This window comes from Hirundo rustica, chromosome 19, assembly GCF_015227805.2.
Source record: "Hirundo rustica isolate bHirRus1 chromosome 19, bHirRus1.pri.v3, whole genome shotgun sequence".
Lineage (NCBI taxonomy): Eukaryota > Metazoa > Chordata > Aves > Passeriformes > Hirundinidae > Hirundo > Hirundo rustica.
This window is the reverse complement of record NC_053468.1, coordinates 6,932,487-6,950,994: the sequence shown is the minus strand read 5'-3', so window position 1 is coordinate 6,950,994 and position 18,508 is coordinate 6,932,487. Positions and strand designations below refer to the sequence as shown.

At 50.9% G+C, this 18,508-nt stretch overlaps 3 protein-coding genes across 3 annotated transcripts; 2 read left to right on the top strand and 1 right to left on the bottom strand.

Moving 5' to 3' along the window:
• The first annotated feature begins 941 nt into the window (after window positions 1-941).
• Window positions 942-9,833, top strand: DHX33 (DEAH-box helicase 33). Its single transcript, XM_040082808.2, has 12 exons — window positions 942-1,168; window positions 1,842-2,002; window positions 3,191-3,418; window positions 4,072-4,242; window positions 4,767-4,952; window positions 5,626-5,737; window positions 6,124-6,283; window positions 6,658-6,746; window positions 7,049-7,176; window positions 7,753-7,956; window positions 8,699-8,785; window positions 9,367-9,833. The coding sequence occupies exons 1-12, from the start codon at window positions 994-996 to the stop codon at window positions 9,673-9,675; spliced, it is 2,010 nt and encodes a 669-aa protein (XP_039938742.1). The 5' UTR covers window positions 942-993; the 3' UTR covers window positions 9,676-9,833.
• Window positions 9,834-10,616: 783 nt separating this feature from the next.
• C1QBP (complement C1q binding protein) lies at window positions 10,617-14,838 on the top strand. The gene is made up of 6 exons (XM_040082515.1): window positions 10,617-10,848; window positions 11,350-11,500; window positions 11,882-11,969; window positions 12,555-12,650; window positions 13,263-13,385; window positions 14,407-14,838. The coding sequence occupies exons 1-6, from the start codon at window positions 10,617-10,619 to the stop codon at window positions 14,554-14,556; spliced, it is 840 nt and encodes a 279-aa protein (XP_039938449.1). The 3' UTR covers window positions 14,557-14,838.
• A 264-nt stretch (window positions 14,839-15,102) lies between these two features.
• On the bottom strand, window positions 15,103-18,459 carry RPAIN (RPA interacting protein). Its single transcript, XM_040082516.1, has 7 exons — window positions 18,356-18,459; window positions 17,737-17,916; window positions 17,152-17,215; window positions 16,538-16,652; window positions 16,242-16,305; window positions 16,023-16,157; window positions 15,103-15,316 (listed from the first exon to the last, which is right to left on the bottom strand). The coding sequence occupies exons 1-7, from the start codon at window positions 18,431-18,433 to the stop codon at window positions 15,287-15,289; spliced, it is 666 nt and encodes a 221-aa protein (XP_039938450.1). The 5' UTR covers window positions 18,434-18,459; the 3' UTR covers window positions 15,103-15,286.
• Window positions 18,460-18,508: the final 49 nt, after the last annotated feature.

Below are 18,508 nucleotides of genomic sequence, written 5' to 3'. Positions count from 1 at the left end.
GTCAGAGCACAGCATTGTCTGCTCAGGATGTGGAATCTGTGGTCTGTGGATGAAATTTGTTGTGGGACTGTTGTGTCCAACGCAGGTCAGTGAGACTCGGTGGGATTTAGCTGAAGCTACATTGATTATAAATATCTCTGGGGAGCCACAGAGGAATTTGGACCTCAATTCAGGTCATCATGGTCAGTTGTTCTTAAATTGCCATAGAAAGCATTTGGTACGGTTTCATTGATTATATCATAGGAGACAAAAGGAGTTAAAGCTGCATCTTCATTCTACATTTTAGAGGATGGCCTTTCCCGTGACATGTGATTATCTCAATTAGTCTCAGGTTTTGTTTTTAAAAACTGGCTACAGGTTTTAATTGTTTTAATTTGTAGTCCAGGAGGGAAATCTGTGGGATCTCAGGGAAAATGCTTTGTCCATGAGCAGTGTGTTAAATTCTGATAAAATGTGTGAGGTAATTTGTATCTACATTTTTGTCTGTTAAAGGTTATAAAAACTTATGGGAACTGTGGCGGGCTTTACAGGTTTTTTTGGTCTCTTTTTTGGGGGCAGCTTTGATTGTTTCTAGAACAGACTTTTACTGCTCCTAGAGAGCAGGAATGAAAGTGTTTTGGACAAAGTTGCTTCAGCACAGGTTATGAGGCAGGAATTAGATCAAAACCTTATTTTTGTGGGGATTTTTTAGTTCAGTGTTTGAGAACCCCTCCGTAGCTGAATGGGAACATGTCCCGACCCTACCTGCAGCCGGTTCCCTGCCCTCCTTGGCTGCCGTTTGGGGTCCGTGATTTTTCCGAGGGTCCCGGGCCTTGAGGGGTGCCCGGAGCCGGGAGCTCTGCAAATGGCGGCGGCGTCGGGACTACAACTCCCAGGATGCTCCGCGCAGCGTCGCGTGGTGACGTCATCAGTGCGCCGGGGAGCCTGTGGAGCGGGGTCCCGCCGCGCCAGGAGCGAACGGAGCCCCGGGACGGCACCGGCCGGTGAGGGGCGATGGCTCAGGACAACGAGGGGCCTCCGGCCAAGCGGTTCAAGGCGGCGCCCCCCGGCACGCAGCCCCAGAGCGCCGCGCCACCCGCACACGTGCAGCGCCGCTCCCTGCCCATCTCCGGAGCCCGCGGCCCGCTTCTGGCCCGGCTCCGCCGCCTCGACACCGCCGTCCTCATCGGTGAGTGCCGGGTCGGGCGGTGTCGGAGTGGTCTGGGCTGGGACACGCTGCCCAGAAATGGTTTGGGTGTAAATCTGAAGTGTAGTGAACAAGGAGTATAATGATTTTTGTGCTTTGGCAGCCGCGGACTTCGTTTTTATGGAGAAGGCAAAAGTATTTCCCTCTCCTTTCGCTGTCTGCCTGGAGTTCAGTCAAAGCCAGATGGCAAAACTCTCCTCTTCTGAATACTCTCCTCACTTACACTTTCAGGGTTTTTCACTGCTTTTACTATGCTTTCTGTGAGCGTAAAGTAAAAAGCTTTTTGTCAGACTTTCAGGAGCTGAAGGTGTACAACTTCCCACCTGGTAGTCTAAAGAGTCAGCACTTATTGTAATTAAATGGAAAATGCTTTGCGTGTCACTCTATTAGTGTCACACCACAGACACTTCACCTCCAGAGAGGCTGGAGTACGTTTCTGAACTAGTGTGGCTGGAGAGCACCTGGGTGGAGGGAGCTCTGCGGAGCAGCAGCAAGAGGAGGGCATTGGGTGGCTTCTCTGACCTGCCACCGCTTTGTGGTGGGATTTTATCTCCCTGTCTTCAGCTTCCCCATCCTCGAATAGGGCTAAAAATTAACATAAAAAACCGAGTTTGACAGCACGGAGGGGAAAACCTGTTTCTTTGATATTCCTTAGGAGAAACGGGCTCAGGGAAGACCACTCAGCTGCCTCAGTACCTGTACGAAGTCGGGATTGGGCACCCTGGCGTCATCGCTGTGACCCAGCCCCGCAGGGTGGCAGCTGTCACCCTGGCTGCCAGAGTCGCCGAGGAGAAGAGGACGGAGCTGGGGAGGCTGGTGGGTTGATCTGCAGCTGAGCTTTGGTTCCGTGCTGCAGTGGGGATGGGGCCCTGTCAGGATTCAGTGGGTAGGATAATAGCCAGCCACAGGGGTGATAGTCTTAATTTCATAATTAGTTTTGGGTGCCACAGTATAACAAGGATGTAAAAGCTGTAAGAGAGCGCTCAAATCTGTGACATGAAGATGGTGAAGGGCCACATAACAGGAATGGCTGAGATCACTTGACCTGTTCCGCTGCAGAAGTGGAGAATTTGTCAGACTTCACCAAGGTCTGCAGCTTCCTTCTGAGGGGCAGCTTCAGTCTCTGCTCTCTGTGACCAGGGACAGGACCTGAGGAAACAGCTGGAGCTGTGTCAGGGGATGTCTTGGTTGGATATCAGGGAAGGGTTCTTCCCCCAGAGGGTGCTGGGCACTGCCCAGGCTCCCCAGGGAATGGGCACAGCCCTGAGGCTGCCAGAGCTCCAGGAGTGTTTGGACAAAGCTGCCAGGGATGCCCAGGGTATGATTGTTGGGGGATCTTTGCAGGGCAAGGGGCTGGACTGGATGATCCCTGTGTGTTCCTTCCAGTTCAGGATATTCTGTGATTCTGTAATTAAATAAATGGAGTAAAATGGCTCTTGACCTGCCCCATGACAGGGTGGGCATGGTCTGTCTCTGTGGTATTGTACTTCTTGATTATTATCTGGGTTGTTCCATTTGGGAAAAAACCCTGATTCATGAATAAAACAAAAAATATTGTGCTGTCTTTCATTGCTCCCTGTGTCAGAAGTTACTGTCAAGGAGAGCAGAGTGCTGAATTTGTGCAGGCTGGGGGGAGAAAAGTGGAGGAGAAAGATTTCCCCTGCATAAAATCCTTGGATAGTGTGGAATACTATCTAGCAGGGAGAGGAAGAGAGGGAGGAAGGAAGGGAAGGAGGGAAACTTGGGGAGCATTTGTGGTGAACTTCTAGTTAGGAAGAAGCCAACTAGAGATGTTGGGAGAATCATTTGGGTGGCTTCCTAGATCTGGAAGATGAACTGCTCACAGACAGCAGATAAACTGCTCGGCTTTTCAGAGCTTCCATGCACTTCTGTCCAATGCAGTGACCAGGGGCTTTGTAGTCCTTCCTTGTGGCACAATGGCAGTGAGAAATGCCAGGCTTTGTGCCCGTGCTCCCTATAATCCCTCTGTGATCCCTTCCCCAGGTCGGCTACACCGTGCGCTTCGATGATTGCTCGTGTGCCGAGACCAGGATCCGGTTCCTGACGGACGGGATGCTGCTCCGGGAGGCCATCGGGGACCCCCTGCTGCACAAGTACAGCGTGGTCATCCTGGACGAGGCCCACGAGAGGACCATCCACACCGACGTGCTCTTCGGCGTGGTCAAAGCCGCACAAAAGAAGCGAAAGGAGCGAGGCCTGCGGCCACTGAAAGTGTGTTCATCCGGGATGGCAGCAAAGGGCGGGGTGGGGCTGGGCTCTGAGTGCTCTGAGCATCTCCTGGTGCCTTCCAAAGTGTTTGGAACTTCTGCCTTGACCATTTTTCTGTTCCAAAAAAGTCACTTTAAATCTGAGTAGTTAAGGGTGTCTGACTTATGAGGTGTGGGCCTGATATGACACATCTAAACAAGGTATCTGGTCACCACCATGGTACCTTTTTTCCACAACAGTCCTTTGGGTGTGAGTTCTAGACTAGACACGGTGCTGGAGATCACTCCATGTGCAGGAGCTCTGGCTGATGGGGCTGCTGTGGGACATGCTCATTCCCAGGTAGGGCACTGCACATGGGATAGGTGGACATGTCAGGAATTTGTGTGAAAGCACATTGGCTTTGCTGGAGGGGCCTGGCAGGGACCTTGCATGGTCTTGTTCCAGACACCAGCTCATTCTGTCACACCAGCATTTTCTGCTTGTGTTAAAAAGCTGATGGCTTCAATGAGAGGAAATCACTTTTCTGTCCCAAAACCTGTGAGCTGTTCTGAGCATGGTTCTCAGGATCCAGAAGCTGGCTTTTGGCTGGCCCTGACTCGTCAGTGTCCAGCAGGATGGAAGCTGCAGTGCTGACCCTTCCTGTGCTCCCCCTGAAGGTGATTGTCATGTCAGCCACGATGGATGTTGACCTGTTCTCCCAGTACTTCAATGGAGCTCCTGTCATCTACCTGGAAGGCCGGCAGCATCCCATTGAGATCTTTTACACCAAGGAGCAGCAGAGCGACTACCTGCAGGCAGCACTGGTGTCCATCTTCCAAATCCACCAGGTATGAGGGTCTCTCCAGGTTTGTGTCCCTCTGGGGCCAGGGGTTGGTGTTTTGTGCTGGGATGTTTGACTGCCAAGCACCTGGATTGTTGTGTCGTTTCATTAAAAACTGCAGTTAGTGCTTTGTAGTTGCTGCTGCTGTTGGAATTTGGGACCTGTATGTCCAGGCTGGAGCTGAAGGGAGACTGCTAAGCAAAGCTTTCTAATGTCAACTCATGCCTAAAGCCTGAACTGAGTTCTCTGTACCTGGGTGTACCTGGGCTCTCTTGCTGGCTCTCTCAGCCTGACTTGAACAGTTATTTGAGGACACAGCAATTCCTCCAACCTTTTAACACTCGATCCCTCAGAATATGATTTACTCTTTGCCTCTGGTGAACCAGTGAGAACTCTGGCTGTTGCACCACATGTGTGTCTTTTCTTTCTTAGCCTGCTTCAGTGACTTGCTGCCAGAGCCACATCTCATTACCATCTCAGTTCTCCTTTTCCCTCCAAACCCTCCTAACCTGCTTTTTCCTCTGGCTCCAGGAAGCCCCTGCATGCCAGGACATCCTGGTGTTCCTGACTGGTCAGGAAGAAATTGAAGCAATGACCAAAACCTGTCGAGATGTTGCCCAGCATCTCCTTGAGGACTGCCCACGGATGACAGTGCTACCTCTTTATGCTTCTCTGCCCCACTCCCAGCAACTCCGTGCCTTTAAACCTACCCCTGAGGTGAGGAAACAGGATGGGGGATCACCACCTGTTATGTTTTTGCTTCCATGAGTCTTTGGAAGAAGCACGTGGACTTTAAGGGACTAAAGCAGTCTGTACTGATAGTGAGCAAATCTCCATTGGCTTTAGGGTGAGTGATTCCAGTGTGATATAAGACACTGTAAATGTGATGCTTTTAACAGATGCATCCAGTAAGTCATGGATTAGAAGGAGTGAAAAGTGCACAGGAATTTACATTTCCCCCATTTCAGAGGATTTTTTTGTCCATATCACAAAAAAGCTACAGCAGCTAATGGGGGAAATACTGAGAAAGCTGAAAACCTGAGAATGTTTGTCAGAGCCATGAGAAAAGGGATTTGTGCTGCCTCAGGTTCTTTTGTACCTACTCAGCAGATAATTAAGAACACATATGTTATGCCAGAAATGAAACCAGAATTGTTGAAAGATGTGTTGAGAACAGCTGTTCTGGTGGAGTATTTTGTTGCAAATGCTGGCCCATGTTTTAGAAGCCGATTAGAAACTGGAGATTACCTTTGTTTGTGAGAGCTGGCACAGCAAGCTCAGTTTGTTCTCATGATGTGGGGCAGGGCTTGGCGCACAGTGGCAGAAAGCAGCTGAATTTCTGTGTTGCAGCTGCTCTAAGGCGGCCTTGGCCTGGGTTTGGTTTCCCCAGGGCTGTCGCAAAGTGATCCTCTCCACCAACATCGCAGAAACCTCCATCACCATTGCGGGGATAAAATTTGTTGTGGACACAGGCATGGTCAAAGCCAAGAAGTACAGCCCTGGTGAGGAATTCTGAGGAGGAACAGGGCCAAGATTGGGTTTGGGTTTGTAGAAGTTACTGGAGGCCATAAGCCCCACTGTAGGAGGATTTCAAACACCCTCCAGTGCTGTTTAAATGAATGTCCCAGGTCTGGGGCGTGGGGTTTGGTGGTGTTTTTGTGGGTTTTTTTGAGTATCAGCCATGAGGGGATAAAAATCTGTCAAATGTGAATCTTCTCTTCATGGACACAGCGTGGGACAGTTCACTGTGCTTCACAGTGCTGAACCAAGTGAGCTCCGAGCCGTATTTGAATGGCAAACCCTGGGAATTCTTACTGTGAATCCTCTGTGTTTTCCAAAGCCGTGCCTTACACAGGCACTGACTGAGGTGATGCTTTTCCATGCCCAGAAACTGGCCTGGAGGTGCTGGCAGTGCAGCAGGTGTCCAAGGCCCAGGCTTGGCAGCGCACAGGGAGAGCAGGGAGACAGGAGAGCGGGATCTGCTACCGGCTCTACACCGAGGAGGACTTTGAAAAGTTTGATGAAATGACAACACCTGAGATACAGAGGTGAGGACAGAGCCATCACACTCCTTGCTACACCTCTTTTACAGCTGCAGCTGTGGAAAGAAATGAGCAGTAAAACTGGATCTAGGGACTGATGGGGTGACTTGAGAAAAATGGAAGTGTGGGGACTAAAGAGAAAAACTGGGAAATGTTTGCTCAGGGTGGACAGTTGGGCACTGAGGCAATAGTTCTCTAGACTGTTCTCCAGATCTTGGACTTGCCTCTTTCTGGTTTAGGAATTTAGGCTTCACCAGCAGCATCAGACTATTCTCTGTCAAGCTGCAGCACAGGCCTGAGACTCTTATCTCAGCTTCTCTGCAAAAAAGAATAAAAATCAAAGAAGGGAACTACCTCAGATGTTTTTTCTGCCTATGCAGGTGTAATCTGGCCAGTGTGGTGCTTCAGCTCCTGGCCCTGAAAATTCCCGATGTGCTCACCTTTGACTTCATGTCCAAACCATCTCCTGGTAAGTGGCAACAAAGGCAGCCTTGGGGAAAAGAGCAGGGAGCAGTCTTGAGTCATAAGGTGTCATAACAATACAACATGAAGGTGTGCCCTGGCTGCCAAGGGAATCTGGAATAAATTAGGAAGGGTGCTTGTTCTCCTGGACAGAGGAGGATAAACCACGTTTTGGGACCCTAATTTCTCTAAGTGGAACGTTCTAGTCCCTCTGGCCAGGGGAGGGAGGCAGCGATGGAACCAGCTGGTCCTTCACAACCCTCAGTGGGAGGCAGGAGGCCTCCCAGCCCAGTATCCTTGTTTTGGCAGATGCTATTCAAGCAGCAATTGATCAGCTGGACCTGCTGGGAGCTGTGACCCAAAAGGAAGGTCAGCTTGTCCTGACCCCCCTGGGAAAGAAAATGGCAGCCTTTCCACTGGATCCGAAGTTCTCCAAGGTAAAAACTACAGAAAAATTAACTTTTTTAGTCTCATGTACTCATCTCTGTACCACTGACATTGTTGAGGTGATGTTGAGGTGATGTTGAGGCTCTTTCAAACTCCTTAAACAAGGTGTGAAATTTGGGGTGTTTGCAGCTGTACTGGTATATTTGCTGTACGTTGATATACATAATTTACAGCCCTTTTGCTGGATTGCTTGTCATTCATTGTTAAATTCAGGGAAAATTTTTAAAGAGAATTTCTTTCCTCTGGCACCTCTGAAGGTGAACGAGGCAAATTTGCTTGCAATTTTCAGGATTGTTTGGTAGGGCTATGAAATGTCTGTTGCTGTGGTTGGTTTCAGTCACTGTGCTTGCACTGGTTATGCACTGGTCAGTCTCAGGAAGGAGCCTGGCAGTTGCTGTTAAAGGTGCTTGGTGAGCCCATCAGAGCATTTACAGCTGTTCCCAGGCCCAGATGTTTATGAGATTGTCCTAAGCGATGTTTGGTTGAGTTTTGCCAGGCAGTAGAAATATCTGTCCAGTTGAAGTGGATTTGGTCAACCAAAGATGAGTTTTGTTGTGTCTGTGCAGGCCATCCTCCTGTCGCCCAAGTTCCACTGTGCAGAGGAGATCCTGACCATTGTGTCACTGTTATCGGTGGACAGCGTCCTCCACAACCCCCCTGCCCAGCGGGATGAGGTGCAGGCTGTCAGGAAGAAATTCATCTCCAGTGAGGGCGATCATCTGACCCTGCTCAACGTCTACAGGGCCTACAAGAACGTCAGTGGGCACAAGGTGGGATGATCTGAGGCTGCCAGGGCTGTCTGAGCTCATGGGGTGGGGAGTTTTTAGCAGAGAGCAGAGTGACACCTGCATCTTCATGGCTGGTGCCACAGGCATCCTCCAAAGCAGAGAGAAAAGAGGGCTCGTCCTTTACAGCTGGGGAGTCAGAGGAAGTTCAGTAAGAAAAGTTCCTACAGAAAGCTCTGGCAAAGCTTTGTGGGGCCAGTTCTGTAATGACAGCCAGGGCTCTTCCTTCCCTGGTTCCAGCTGGAAACAGAAGGGAGTGGGAGAGTGTTGAGACTTGATAAATAGCTGGACATGCCTTGTGATAGGATTCATTGGAAAAACACTGAGCGTAATTAAAAGCAGATTTGGGTTTATCCTGCCTTATTAACCCCTCATATTGATTTGTGGATCTGTGGACTCATGCACCCCATTCCTTGCAGCACCTGTCATTCTTACCTGATCTGTTTTTACCACCTGTGGGATAGCAGGTGCTGTTCTTCATTCTTGGTGGCCTTGCAGAGCAGCTCTGAGTGGGAAAAGAACCACCACGTACTTTTTCTGAGCACTGTGGGAGGGAATCTAGACACAGGGGAGTAAATGGGGGTAGAAATATGACCAGGGAAGGGGTCAGCACCTTTTCTCTGAGGCAGATTGTAGGGGGGAGTTCTGCTTTTCAGGGTATCCAAAGGCTGTCATGCTCCTGGGGTGAAGAAATACCCCCTTCTAACTCCTGGTGTCTCTGCTGCAGGGATGGTGCAGAGAGAACTTTATCAACGGCAGGAACATGAAGCTGATGGCAGAAGTCAGAGCTCAGCTCAGGGACATTTGTGTAAAGGTAACTTGCTTCCATATTCTATTTCTCTGTTTCACCTGTTGGTATTTTTCTGTTTTTCCCCAAACTGATGTTATTGTGCACCAAGTCCCAGGAGTGAGGAAATGTGGGGTTGTTTTCAGTCTCCTGTAAACAGCTGCCTGAAGCTCCTGACTGTGCTGTTGCATCCCAAAATCGTTAAGCTGCAAAGCTTAATGGGTCAAGGAGAAATGGGAACCTCTGGAGAAGAGTTCTCAGGGAAAGGACAGGTTTTCCTAAGGGCTTTTCCTGCTCTAAAGCAGGTAGGACTGTGCTCTGTGTGCCACACAGTGCTGCCACTGAACCCCTGCCAGTCTGCAGTGACATGGGAACCACCCTCTGGGGTGTCATTTGAATGCTGGTTGGCCTTAAACTCATTTCCAGAAGAAGAGTTGATCCATTTTGTTGGCCTAGTCTGGGTTACCCCGGCATCCGCTCAAGCTGAATTCCCAGTGGCCCCCCAGCGTTCTGACACAGGAAAATCCCCCAGGATTTCTGAAGAGAGCCCAGTGAAACGGGGCTGTGTCCCCACCAGGGTTTTTCTTGCTCACTCCCGTGTCTCCCAGCTGTCGATGCCTCTGGAATCCTCCCGCGGGGACACCGCCAGCGTCCGGCGCTGCCTGGCCCACAGCCTGTTCATGAACGCGGCCGAGCTGCGGCCCGACGGCACCTACGGCACCGTGGACTCGCAGCAGGCGGTGGCCATCCACCCGTCGTCGGTGCTGTTCCAGGGCAGGCCGGCCTGCGTGGTGTACAACGGGCTGCTGCGCACCAACAAGTGCTACATGCGCGACCTGTGCGTGGTGGACGCCGAGTGGCTGCGCGAGGCCGCGCCCGAATACTTCCGCAGGAAGCTCCGCGCGGCCAGGAGCTGACCCGTGGGCGTGGGACCAGCTGGCTCAGCTCTGCCTTGAAAGACTTATTTTTTAAAAAAAAAAATTAATGAATGTATGCATAACCACATGGTTTTTTTATAGGCGGGATAATTGAAGCGTGCTTAAGGAAGGGGGATGGGTATTTATTTAGATTGGATTTGTATGTTTTTATCCAGAATAAAGGAGCGATGGTGGAAATCCGGATCCTGCGCGTTGTTTTGTGAGGCACGGAACAAATGATCGTGGGACAGTCGAGGACCAGTCCTGGTGTTGATGGTTCTCATGGGACTGTGTTCATTGTCAGCAGTCTGGGCTTAAAGATGTGCAGGTAGCACAGTGAATCTGTGCTTCTTGTGCAGAATGGACTCTGCCATTTACATGTGCAGTGCTCAGACGCCTGCAGGGAGTTGAGAGTTAAAATCCTGGTGCTTTGATGGGGTGGTATCAATTTGATGGAGTGGTACAGGTGCTCTCCTGGCTTGCATTGAGCAGCAAATGGACCTTCTGTGCTCCTCAGTGGGCACTAGTGCCAGCTTTTGGTAAAGGGAAGGCTTGGTGCCAGGAAATGCTGCCTTAGTCAGTCTTTCCTCTAAAACACACATCGCTCAAGGAGGTAAAAACCCCGCAAACCCTCATTCTTTCTTTTTCTGAGGAGCCCATCACCCTCTGGCCCTCCTCACTAGGAGCGGGCTGATGTCTGGGACAAAACCTGTGCGTGTCCTTCACATTCCTAAACCCCTCTTTGTGCCTTCACCCGAGAAGGGACCTGCACGGGTGCTCTGTGCATTGTCAGGTATCCCAGGAGCCGGGCACACTCCATCCCGCCGGCGCCGGGACTCGAACCCGCGGCGCAGGGCCCCGCGCGGTGCCCGCCGGGCCCGGAAGCGGAGCGCGGTTCCGGGGCGGGCACTCGCTCCTCGCCCGCCGCTGGCTCCCGCACGATGCTCCTCGCCCGCTCCCTGCGCGCCGCCGCCGCCGCGCTGCGCTCCGCGCCGCGCCGCCCGCTCAGCTCCGCGTCCCCCCGCGCCCTGCTGCCGCCGCCCGCCGCCGCGCCGGCCCTGGCGCGCTCGCTGTGGCAGCTGGGCGGCGGCGCGGGGCGCACGGCGCTGCTGCGGCCCCGCCGGGGCTCGGCCGGCCGCGTGTCCTGCGGGTGCGGCGGTCTGCACACCGAGGGTGAGCGGGGACGGAGCTGCCCTTGGGAGGGCGCGGCGCCGACACGTGCGCGGCGCCCTCTCCTCCGCCCTGGGAAGCACGTGGGGCGAGGGGGGCTTTCCTTACTCTCCCCTCTTTCCCTAATCCCCGTTTTCCCTAAACCACCTCTTTCCCTAAATCCCGTCATTGCCTAAGCCCCCTTTTCCTCTACACCCCCTTATCTACCTCCTCTTTCCCTCCTCCTCCTTCCCTAATGTCCTTTTTCACAACTCCCTTTTCCCCAACCCCCCTTTCCCTGACCCTTTTTTTTTCAAGCCCCCATTTTCCCAAATCCGCTTTTCCTACTTGTTCTTCCCTTAACCCCGTTCCGCTTTTTCTTAACCTTCCCTTTCCTTATCCCCTTTTCCCTAATCCCCTGTTTTCCAACACCCCTTTCCCTCCCTTTCTTTACCTCCCCCTTTCCTTAGTTTCCCCCTCTCCATAACCCTGCCTTTCCCTTACCCCGTTTTTCTTTCCCCCCAGGAGACAAAGCCTTTGCACAGTTCCTGACGGATGAGATCAAGGAGGAGAAGAAGATCCAGAAGCACAAGTCCCTGCCCAAGATCTCCGGGGGGTGGGAGCTGGAAGTCCACGGCACAGAGGCCAAGCTGGTGCGGAAGATCGCGGGGGAGAAGTGAGTGGGGTCTGGGAAGGGTCCCCAGCACCTTGGGGTGGGTGGATCACTGTCACCGGGCTGCTCCGTGTGCTCCAAACTGCACCATGCAAAAGCTCTTTGTTTTACCACTTCGGGCCAAAGGCACCTTTTTCCACACCAGTTTGTAACTGTGTTTTGTGTTACAAAGTTTCATATGGTCGTCCTTGTTTTAAAAATTACAGTTTGGTAAAACTTTAAAAAAGTGAGAGCGCTTGGAGGGAGCAGCTTCTCTCGGGTGTATCTTTTAACTGCAGCACCTGTTTTGCTCACACTGTGTGAATTCTGAACCAGGGCTTGAAAGACCCGTTCTGATGGGCATTTTTGGGGTGTGCTCAAGAATTGTTTCTGTTTCTTTTGCAGGATAACAGTTACATTCAACATCAATAACAGCATTCCACCCTCGGCTGAAGAAGACACGCAGGAGCAGCAGAAACCTGATGAGCAGGAGGTAACCTAGCCTTGATGTGCATTTAATGTTGGGGACACAGATGAAAGTCGTAATCTTGCCTTAGGGAAGTTGGAGCCTTGCCCTCTAGTGATGAGGCTTTTTTCTCCCCCTTACTCGATATTTGGGAGCATTAAGTCACAAAATGCAGATTTCTTAGGGCTCCCCTGGCTGTGACCTTCCTCTCTGCTGCAGAAAGGCAGAGCAGGGTGGGAAGGCTCTGTGAGGAGAAATTAGAGGAATTCTGAGACTTTCTATCACCTTCCAGTAACAAAAGTGTCTGCAGGAGAGTGGGAGAGGGAAACTTTGTACAAGGGAATGGAGTGACAGGTTAAGGGGGGCATGGCTTTTAACTGACAGGGAGTGGGGCTAAACTGGATATTGGGATTGTTTCCTGTGAGGGTGGGGAGGCCCTGGCACAGGGAAGCAGTGGCTGCCCCATCCCTGGAAGTGTCCAAGATTAGGCTGGATGGGGCTTGGAGCAACCTGGGATAGTGGAAGGTAATACCCAGTGCTGGCTGGGCTGTGCTGTGGTTGCTTTGGCTCCTGTTCAGATTCCAGTGCTGATGCAACTGTTCTCTTATTTAGCCTGAACTTACATCAACTCCAAACTTTGTTGTGGAAGTAATAAAAGATGATACAAAACAGACCCTTGTGCTTGACTGCCATTTCCCTGAAGATGAGGTGAGTATCACCGTGCCCCTGTTGGATTTAACTGCTCTTTGTAATCTCTTGCTTTTCTGAATTGGCACAATATCCAGTCACCTGTTATTTCTTTATTTCCAAGCATTTTTTCTCTCCCCAAGAACAGTGGGGAGGAAACGTTCATGGTATTCCTGACATCCTGCCCTGGCATTTCTGATCAGCTGCTTATTGGGCTGTTTATTGAATTACAGTAGAGAAGTAGGGATTAAAAAAGGACGGGAGAAAATAAGATTGAGAGCTTTTGCTCTTACTGGTATTTGTGGTTTATTTTGTAAATGTTAGAGATGTTTAACAGTTGGCAAAAGTGAGACGGACGTGGGAAGACATATTTGGACAGAAGACCTTTTTATATATTTGTAAAATTCAGGCTGCTGATTTACATCAGGTCCCTTCTGGCAGCACAAGCTTAGAGGATTTCCTGTGTTCTGTGCATGTCTGTGCTTGTCCTCACAGGCACACGTTGAGGAGAGAGGCACAGCTTGTCTGGCCCTGGGGCTTTTCCTGAGGTATTCCCAGCCTGGGGATGAACTGGCTGAGCGTGCCCACTAATTGGAGCTAATTGCATGTCTTGTATTTGTTTTCCTGCCTCAGATTGGACATGAAGGAGAGGAAGAAAGTGATATTTTCACAATTCGGGAGGTCAGCTTCCAGCCCACCGGAGAGGCCGACTGGAAGGACACCAACTACACCCTCAACACGGATTCCCTTGACTGGGTAGGTGCTGCTAAAGGCCACAGAGGGCACTCTGCTCACCTCACCTGGCTGTCCCTCTGCTCCTGGGTTGGGAATTAAACCTGTCTGGATGTCTGAGACAGGGACTGCCCCTGAGCTGTGCTTCTGCTGCAGACCGAGGGTGTTTCCTGGTCCCAGGGTCGTGCACTGACGGTGGCATTGCCAGGAATCAGGACAGACAAGTGGAACTTCTTCCTTTCCAGGTTTTATAGGCAGATTTTCCAGCCAGGAATCGCACTCTGGAAATGCTTTGATGCTTGTTAAACATCTTTTGATCTGTGTGTTTAACAATGTGGCTTATCAAACACCAAGTATAGATAAAGGCATCTATACATGTGTGTGGTGTCCGGTAAAATACATTGTGTCCTGGTTTTCCAGGTCTTTTGTTACAGTTGTAACACTAAAAGTGTGCACAAGAATCTGTGTTTTATGTTCTCAATGCCAGGATTTCAACAGCTACAGTCTTTAGTTTGAGGCTGTCATATATTTAAAACTGAAAGTAGAAGTCCTAGAGTGTATCCCCTTGAGAAGCACTCATGTTAAAATTGCTTAGTGTGCTGTGTAATAATCCCACACTGATTATTCTTTTTTCCTCCTAAGATATTAAATTAATCAAAAATTATGAAAAGAAAAAAGCAAAGTTCATGATTGTAACATTTAAGCCTTTCAAACAAACTTGCACATTAGATACCTTTGCAGAATGTCAGTTCACCCCTGGGTAGAGGGGACAGGCAGAGCTTGGCCTGTGTCATCCTTGACAGACTTCCCCTGATGACTCCCACAATCTGGGGATCCTCCCAAGGGTGCAGCTCGTTTGTACTGTTGGGTTTAGGTTTTTATTACGTGTTCTGAGGCCCTTTCTGTCCAAATGTTCCACCCAAGGTCAGGCCTGTGGAGCTGGGCCTGATTTTCCTGGGAGGAAGTGCCAGTTTCCAGGGGACATTTCAATGCACCCCCTACCCAGGTGTGTTCCACTAAGGAAGTTTTCTGTTCCTTGCTCCAGGCTCTCTATGATCACCTGATGGATTTCCTGGCTGACCGAGGAGTGGACAACACCTTTGCTGATGAGTTAATAGAGCTCAGCACTGCCCTGGAGCACCAGGAGTACATTAAATTCCTTGAAGACCTTAAAAGCTTTGTTAAATGTCAGTAGGTCAGGCTAGGAAACGTATCCTCAAGTGTGGGTGCTCCACAGTGCTGCTTCATCCAGCAATACCCAAATATATCTTCACAGTGGATACAGAGAGTAAGTAACTTGGAAGGTGGAGAATGGGAGAAGGAGGATTCTCACTTGGATTTGGGGGTGTGCAGTGATGGTGCAGCCCCAGTCACGTTCTCCAACGCTATGGGCCAGAATTGCCTTGCCCTGCAGGGGGTTTTTTGTACAATTAAGAGTGAATGTGAAGAATAAAAACTGTTCAACATATCACTGAAATGGGTGGTTTCTCTTCTTCCTGCTGTACCAGAGCTGCCATGAAAGCGATGGCAGAGTTTGTCTGTGCCAGAGCTGCTCAGAGTAGTTGTGGCAGTGATGGTTGCTGGTGGTAGAGAGAGGCCAGAGTGCCTCCACTTGTTGTTTGAAGGTTTTAAGTTTATTTAAGTTAGTTAATGTATTTTAAGATTCATTTAAACCCAAGAGAAAGTTGAAGTCCAACATGAGATCACTGATGTAGTACTAAAGACAACACCAAGGCCAAAATAAACTAAATATATTTATTTCAAAAGATTCTGTGTGAATAAAAAGTGCAGGTCAAGGCAGTACTACTGCCTTTTGGAGTGTCTTTTTGACACAGCAGTTAGAAGTATATACAGAAGAGTCCTAGCAGCTCTGGGTGAAGTTTAGTATTGAAGTTTTACAGAAGTTAAGCAGCAGCTGAATCATCTTAGAGGAGAATCATCCAGGAGTCACAGACCTTCACAAAAAAAAGGGAACATAGAAGCTGTGTTAATGTATAAAGTTCAAAACTATTGGAACAGGAAAAACTATTGATTGGGGAAGAAAAATTCACAAAAGAGTTGTTGAGTGCTGTCAGAGGCTGCCCAGGGCAGTGGTGGAGTCACCATCCCTGCAGAGATTTGGGGACATGGGTAAGTTTGGCCTTGGCAGCGCTGGGGGAATGGTTGGATTTGATCTTAGGGGTCTTTTCCAACTTTAACAATTCCACGGCTCTATTTGAAATGCTCTGCCCCTAGCACTGTCCTCACACTAGTTTTACATAGCAAAGCAAGCACCAGCTCCAGCTTGAGCCAAAGGACTGCTGGGTGTTCTCTGAGACACCTGGGTGAAGCTTTTCAGAAGGCTTAAGCAAGTAATTTTTAAAACTTTTCTTCATGAACCACTTACCTGAACAGATGGTGCACACAAGTCTTAGAAGTTGCTGGCTAAAGTTAGGGCACTAAATTTGACAGGTCCTTGAAAGATTCCCTAATCCAGCAGTTAAAGGTGTATATTTTAGAACTTCTCTTTTATAGTGACTGGTGGTCAAAGGTAAAGCCATTTCCAAGGAATTTTAGGAAAAAAACCCAGCCACACAAACCTCAGGGATCAATGGACTTGGTGGTTTCTGCCCATGTAACTGGGACAGGGATCCCTTCCAGGAACCTGACATTTACACTCACCGGGCAGCTCATGAGCAGACTGGCTTCCTCCTCCATGCCACTGGTGACTGTGAACTCAGGGCTGTGCAAGCACCTCTGACTGTGCTCTGTCAAGGTGCTCTCCAGAAGTGACCGAAGCTTCCCTTCTGTCATATCCTGAGAATAATCGATTCAAAGACAGCTGAAGTTCCTGTCTGTAGCTCAAGGATGCCACACACAACATGGCACAGTGCAGCCTACCTGTGTGCTGATGTACAATCCACACTGGCAGCAAACTGAGTGAGCCTTCACAGTCAGGTTACTCCTGGGAAGAGCAAACAATGAGCATCATGACACCCAAAACAAGGGAAGATTTTAGCAAACAAACCAAACCCAACAAAACAACACAACCCAAACCTTCCCCCCGCTTTAGATTTAGATCATTGCTCAGGCGTTCTTATTTTGTTGAAATGAACATCAGTCTCTTTTCACAATTCTAAGCCCAGAGTGCTGTAGGAGAGTGGGGAATCTGATTCCAATGCCAAGGGCTTTCTTACTTCCTACATACTGGGCAGATGACCCTGTCAGTGGCATCCAGGCCGTCGAGCATGGCGTTGAGGCATTCCTCATCGAAGCGCAGGCTCCGCTCATACTCCTCGATAACAGACTGCTCTGCAACAGCACAGCACAGCAAAACACCCTCAGGGCCTGCCTGGGCAGCACAGCCAAAGCTGCTGGGCAGATGCAGGCTGGGCTGGATACAAGTTTCTGAGAACTTTTTTTCCTTTGAGTCAGATTTCTACACTTGGTGAAATCATTTCTGCTAATCCATTTTTTTTTCTATGGCTCAGCTGGTCTCATATTTCTACTTTCCAAACAGCACTTTAGAAACATTCTCAATTGGTTTATAAAGGTTCCTAGAGCTAACAGACATCTCAGTGCTGTGTCTCTGGCCTCTCTCACAGACCTTAAAACACCACTCAGACTTTTAAAACTGTGAGAAGAGGTCTCAATACCTCAAAGCCTCAACACCAAGATTTCTAAGAAGGCTCTTCCCCTTTATCACGTGGTTTGCAAGAACCAAGAAATGCAGCCTCAGCTCTTCTGCATTACTAGGAAGTCAGGAGTGTTACACATCAAACAGGAGTCAGAAAATGTGTAAAGATCTTACCTTGCAAGATCAGTTCTTGCTGGATCTCTTCCAGGACTGCCAGCTCATCAGGGTCCTCCAGCATCTGAAAGGTGAATCAGTCAGTGATTCTCCCATTCCAGCCACTTTCTCACTTTCAGCACCTGACTGAGCAGCATAAATTCACTCTTTTTCTCCTGTCTAGTGAATCCATGTATTCGCAAACCCATGCACTGTGGGGAGCAGCCTGTACTGTAAACACATGTGCAGAGCCAGAATAGATCCAAGTACAGCCTGTCTGAGAACTTGCTTTTTAAGACATTTGGGCTTCGTTCCCATCCTCAGAAGAGGCAAGAGACAGACCAGCCAGAAAAAGCACAGATGAGAAAACCAAGCCTCTGCTGTGGTCCGCAGGCAACGTGTTTGTGAAGGAAAAAAGGAATTTCCCCACTCATGCCCAAAGGCACTTTCAGAGCACACACCCTGCCTGAGCAGTAGTACTGGAAAACCCTGAAGCTCCTGAGTTTTGTGAGCTCCCGTGAGAAGCTGAAGTCAGACCCGCAGGGAGTTGTATTTGATATTCCCGTATCACACACCCGGTGTTGATGCTGGGGACCCGGCACTGACCTGCTCCATGGGCTGCTCTCTGCGGAGGCCGGGCAGCCGGTCCTGCAGCTCCTGCCATTCCTGCTCCATCACCTCCTGCACCAGCAGCGCTCCCGGGGCCGCCCCACACGCCCCGTCCCCGGCCTGGCGGTACCGGTCCAGCAGCTTGGCCCGGCTGCTCCTCAGCCGCTCCATGCAGCGCTGGGGACAGGGGACAGCGCCCGGGGCCGTCAGTGCCGGCTGGGCGGGACACGGGGGGATGCCGGGGGAGCCAGGGGGTGAGACACGGCGGGGGGAGCGCGTCCCGGAGGGCCGGGACACCGGGAATCCCTGAGGGGGGACACGGGGGAGGGTGCGGGCCTGGAGAGCGGGATGGAGGGAGGCACGGGGAGTAAGAGACAGGAGGGGGAGACGGCGGGCGGAGCGGGACTGGCCATGTCCCGGAGGGGCTGCAGGGGAGTTGGATGACAGCTCCCAGCGCTGGGCACTCGCACAGGGAGTTCGGGACGGGGTGAGGAGAGTTTTGGACGGGACGCGGTTCACCCGCGCCAGCGCGACCAGTCCCGGGGGGAGGGGTCCGCACTGGGTCCAAAGGAGGAGGGAGCCCATGTCCCCCCCTCCCAGCGCCCTCCCCGCTCACCCTGCGGTACGTCTCCCTCCAGGGCGGCCCGCCCGGGCTCTTGTACCGCGCTCGGTGCCGCTGCACCGGCGCCTCCATCGCGCCGAGCCCGCAGCGCGCCGTGGCCGCGGGGCACGCCGGGAAGTGTAGTCCGCGGGCGGCGGCGGCGATTGG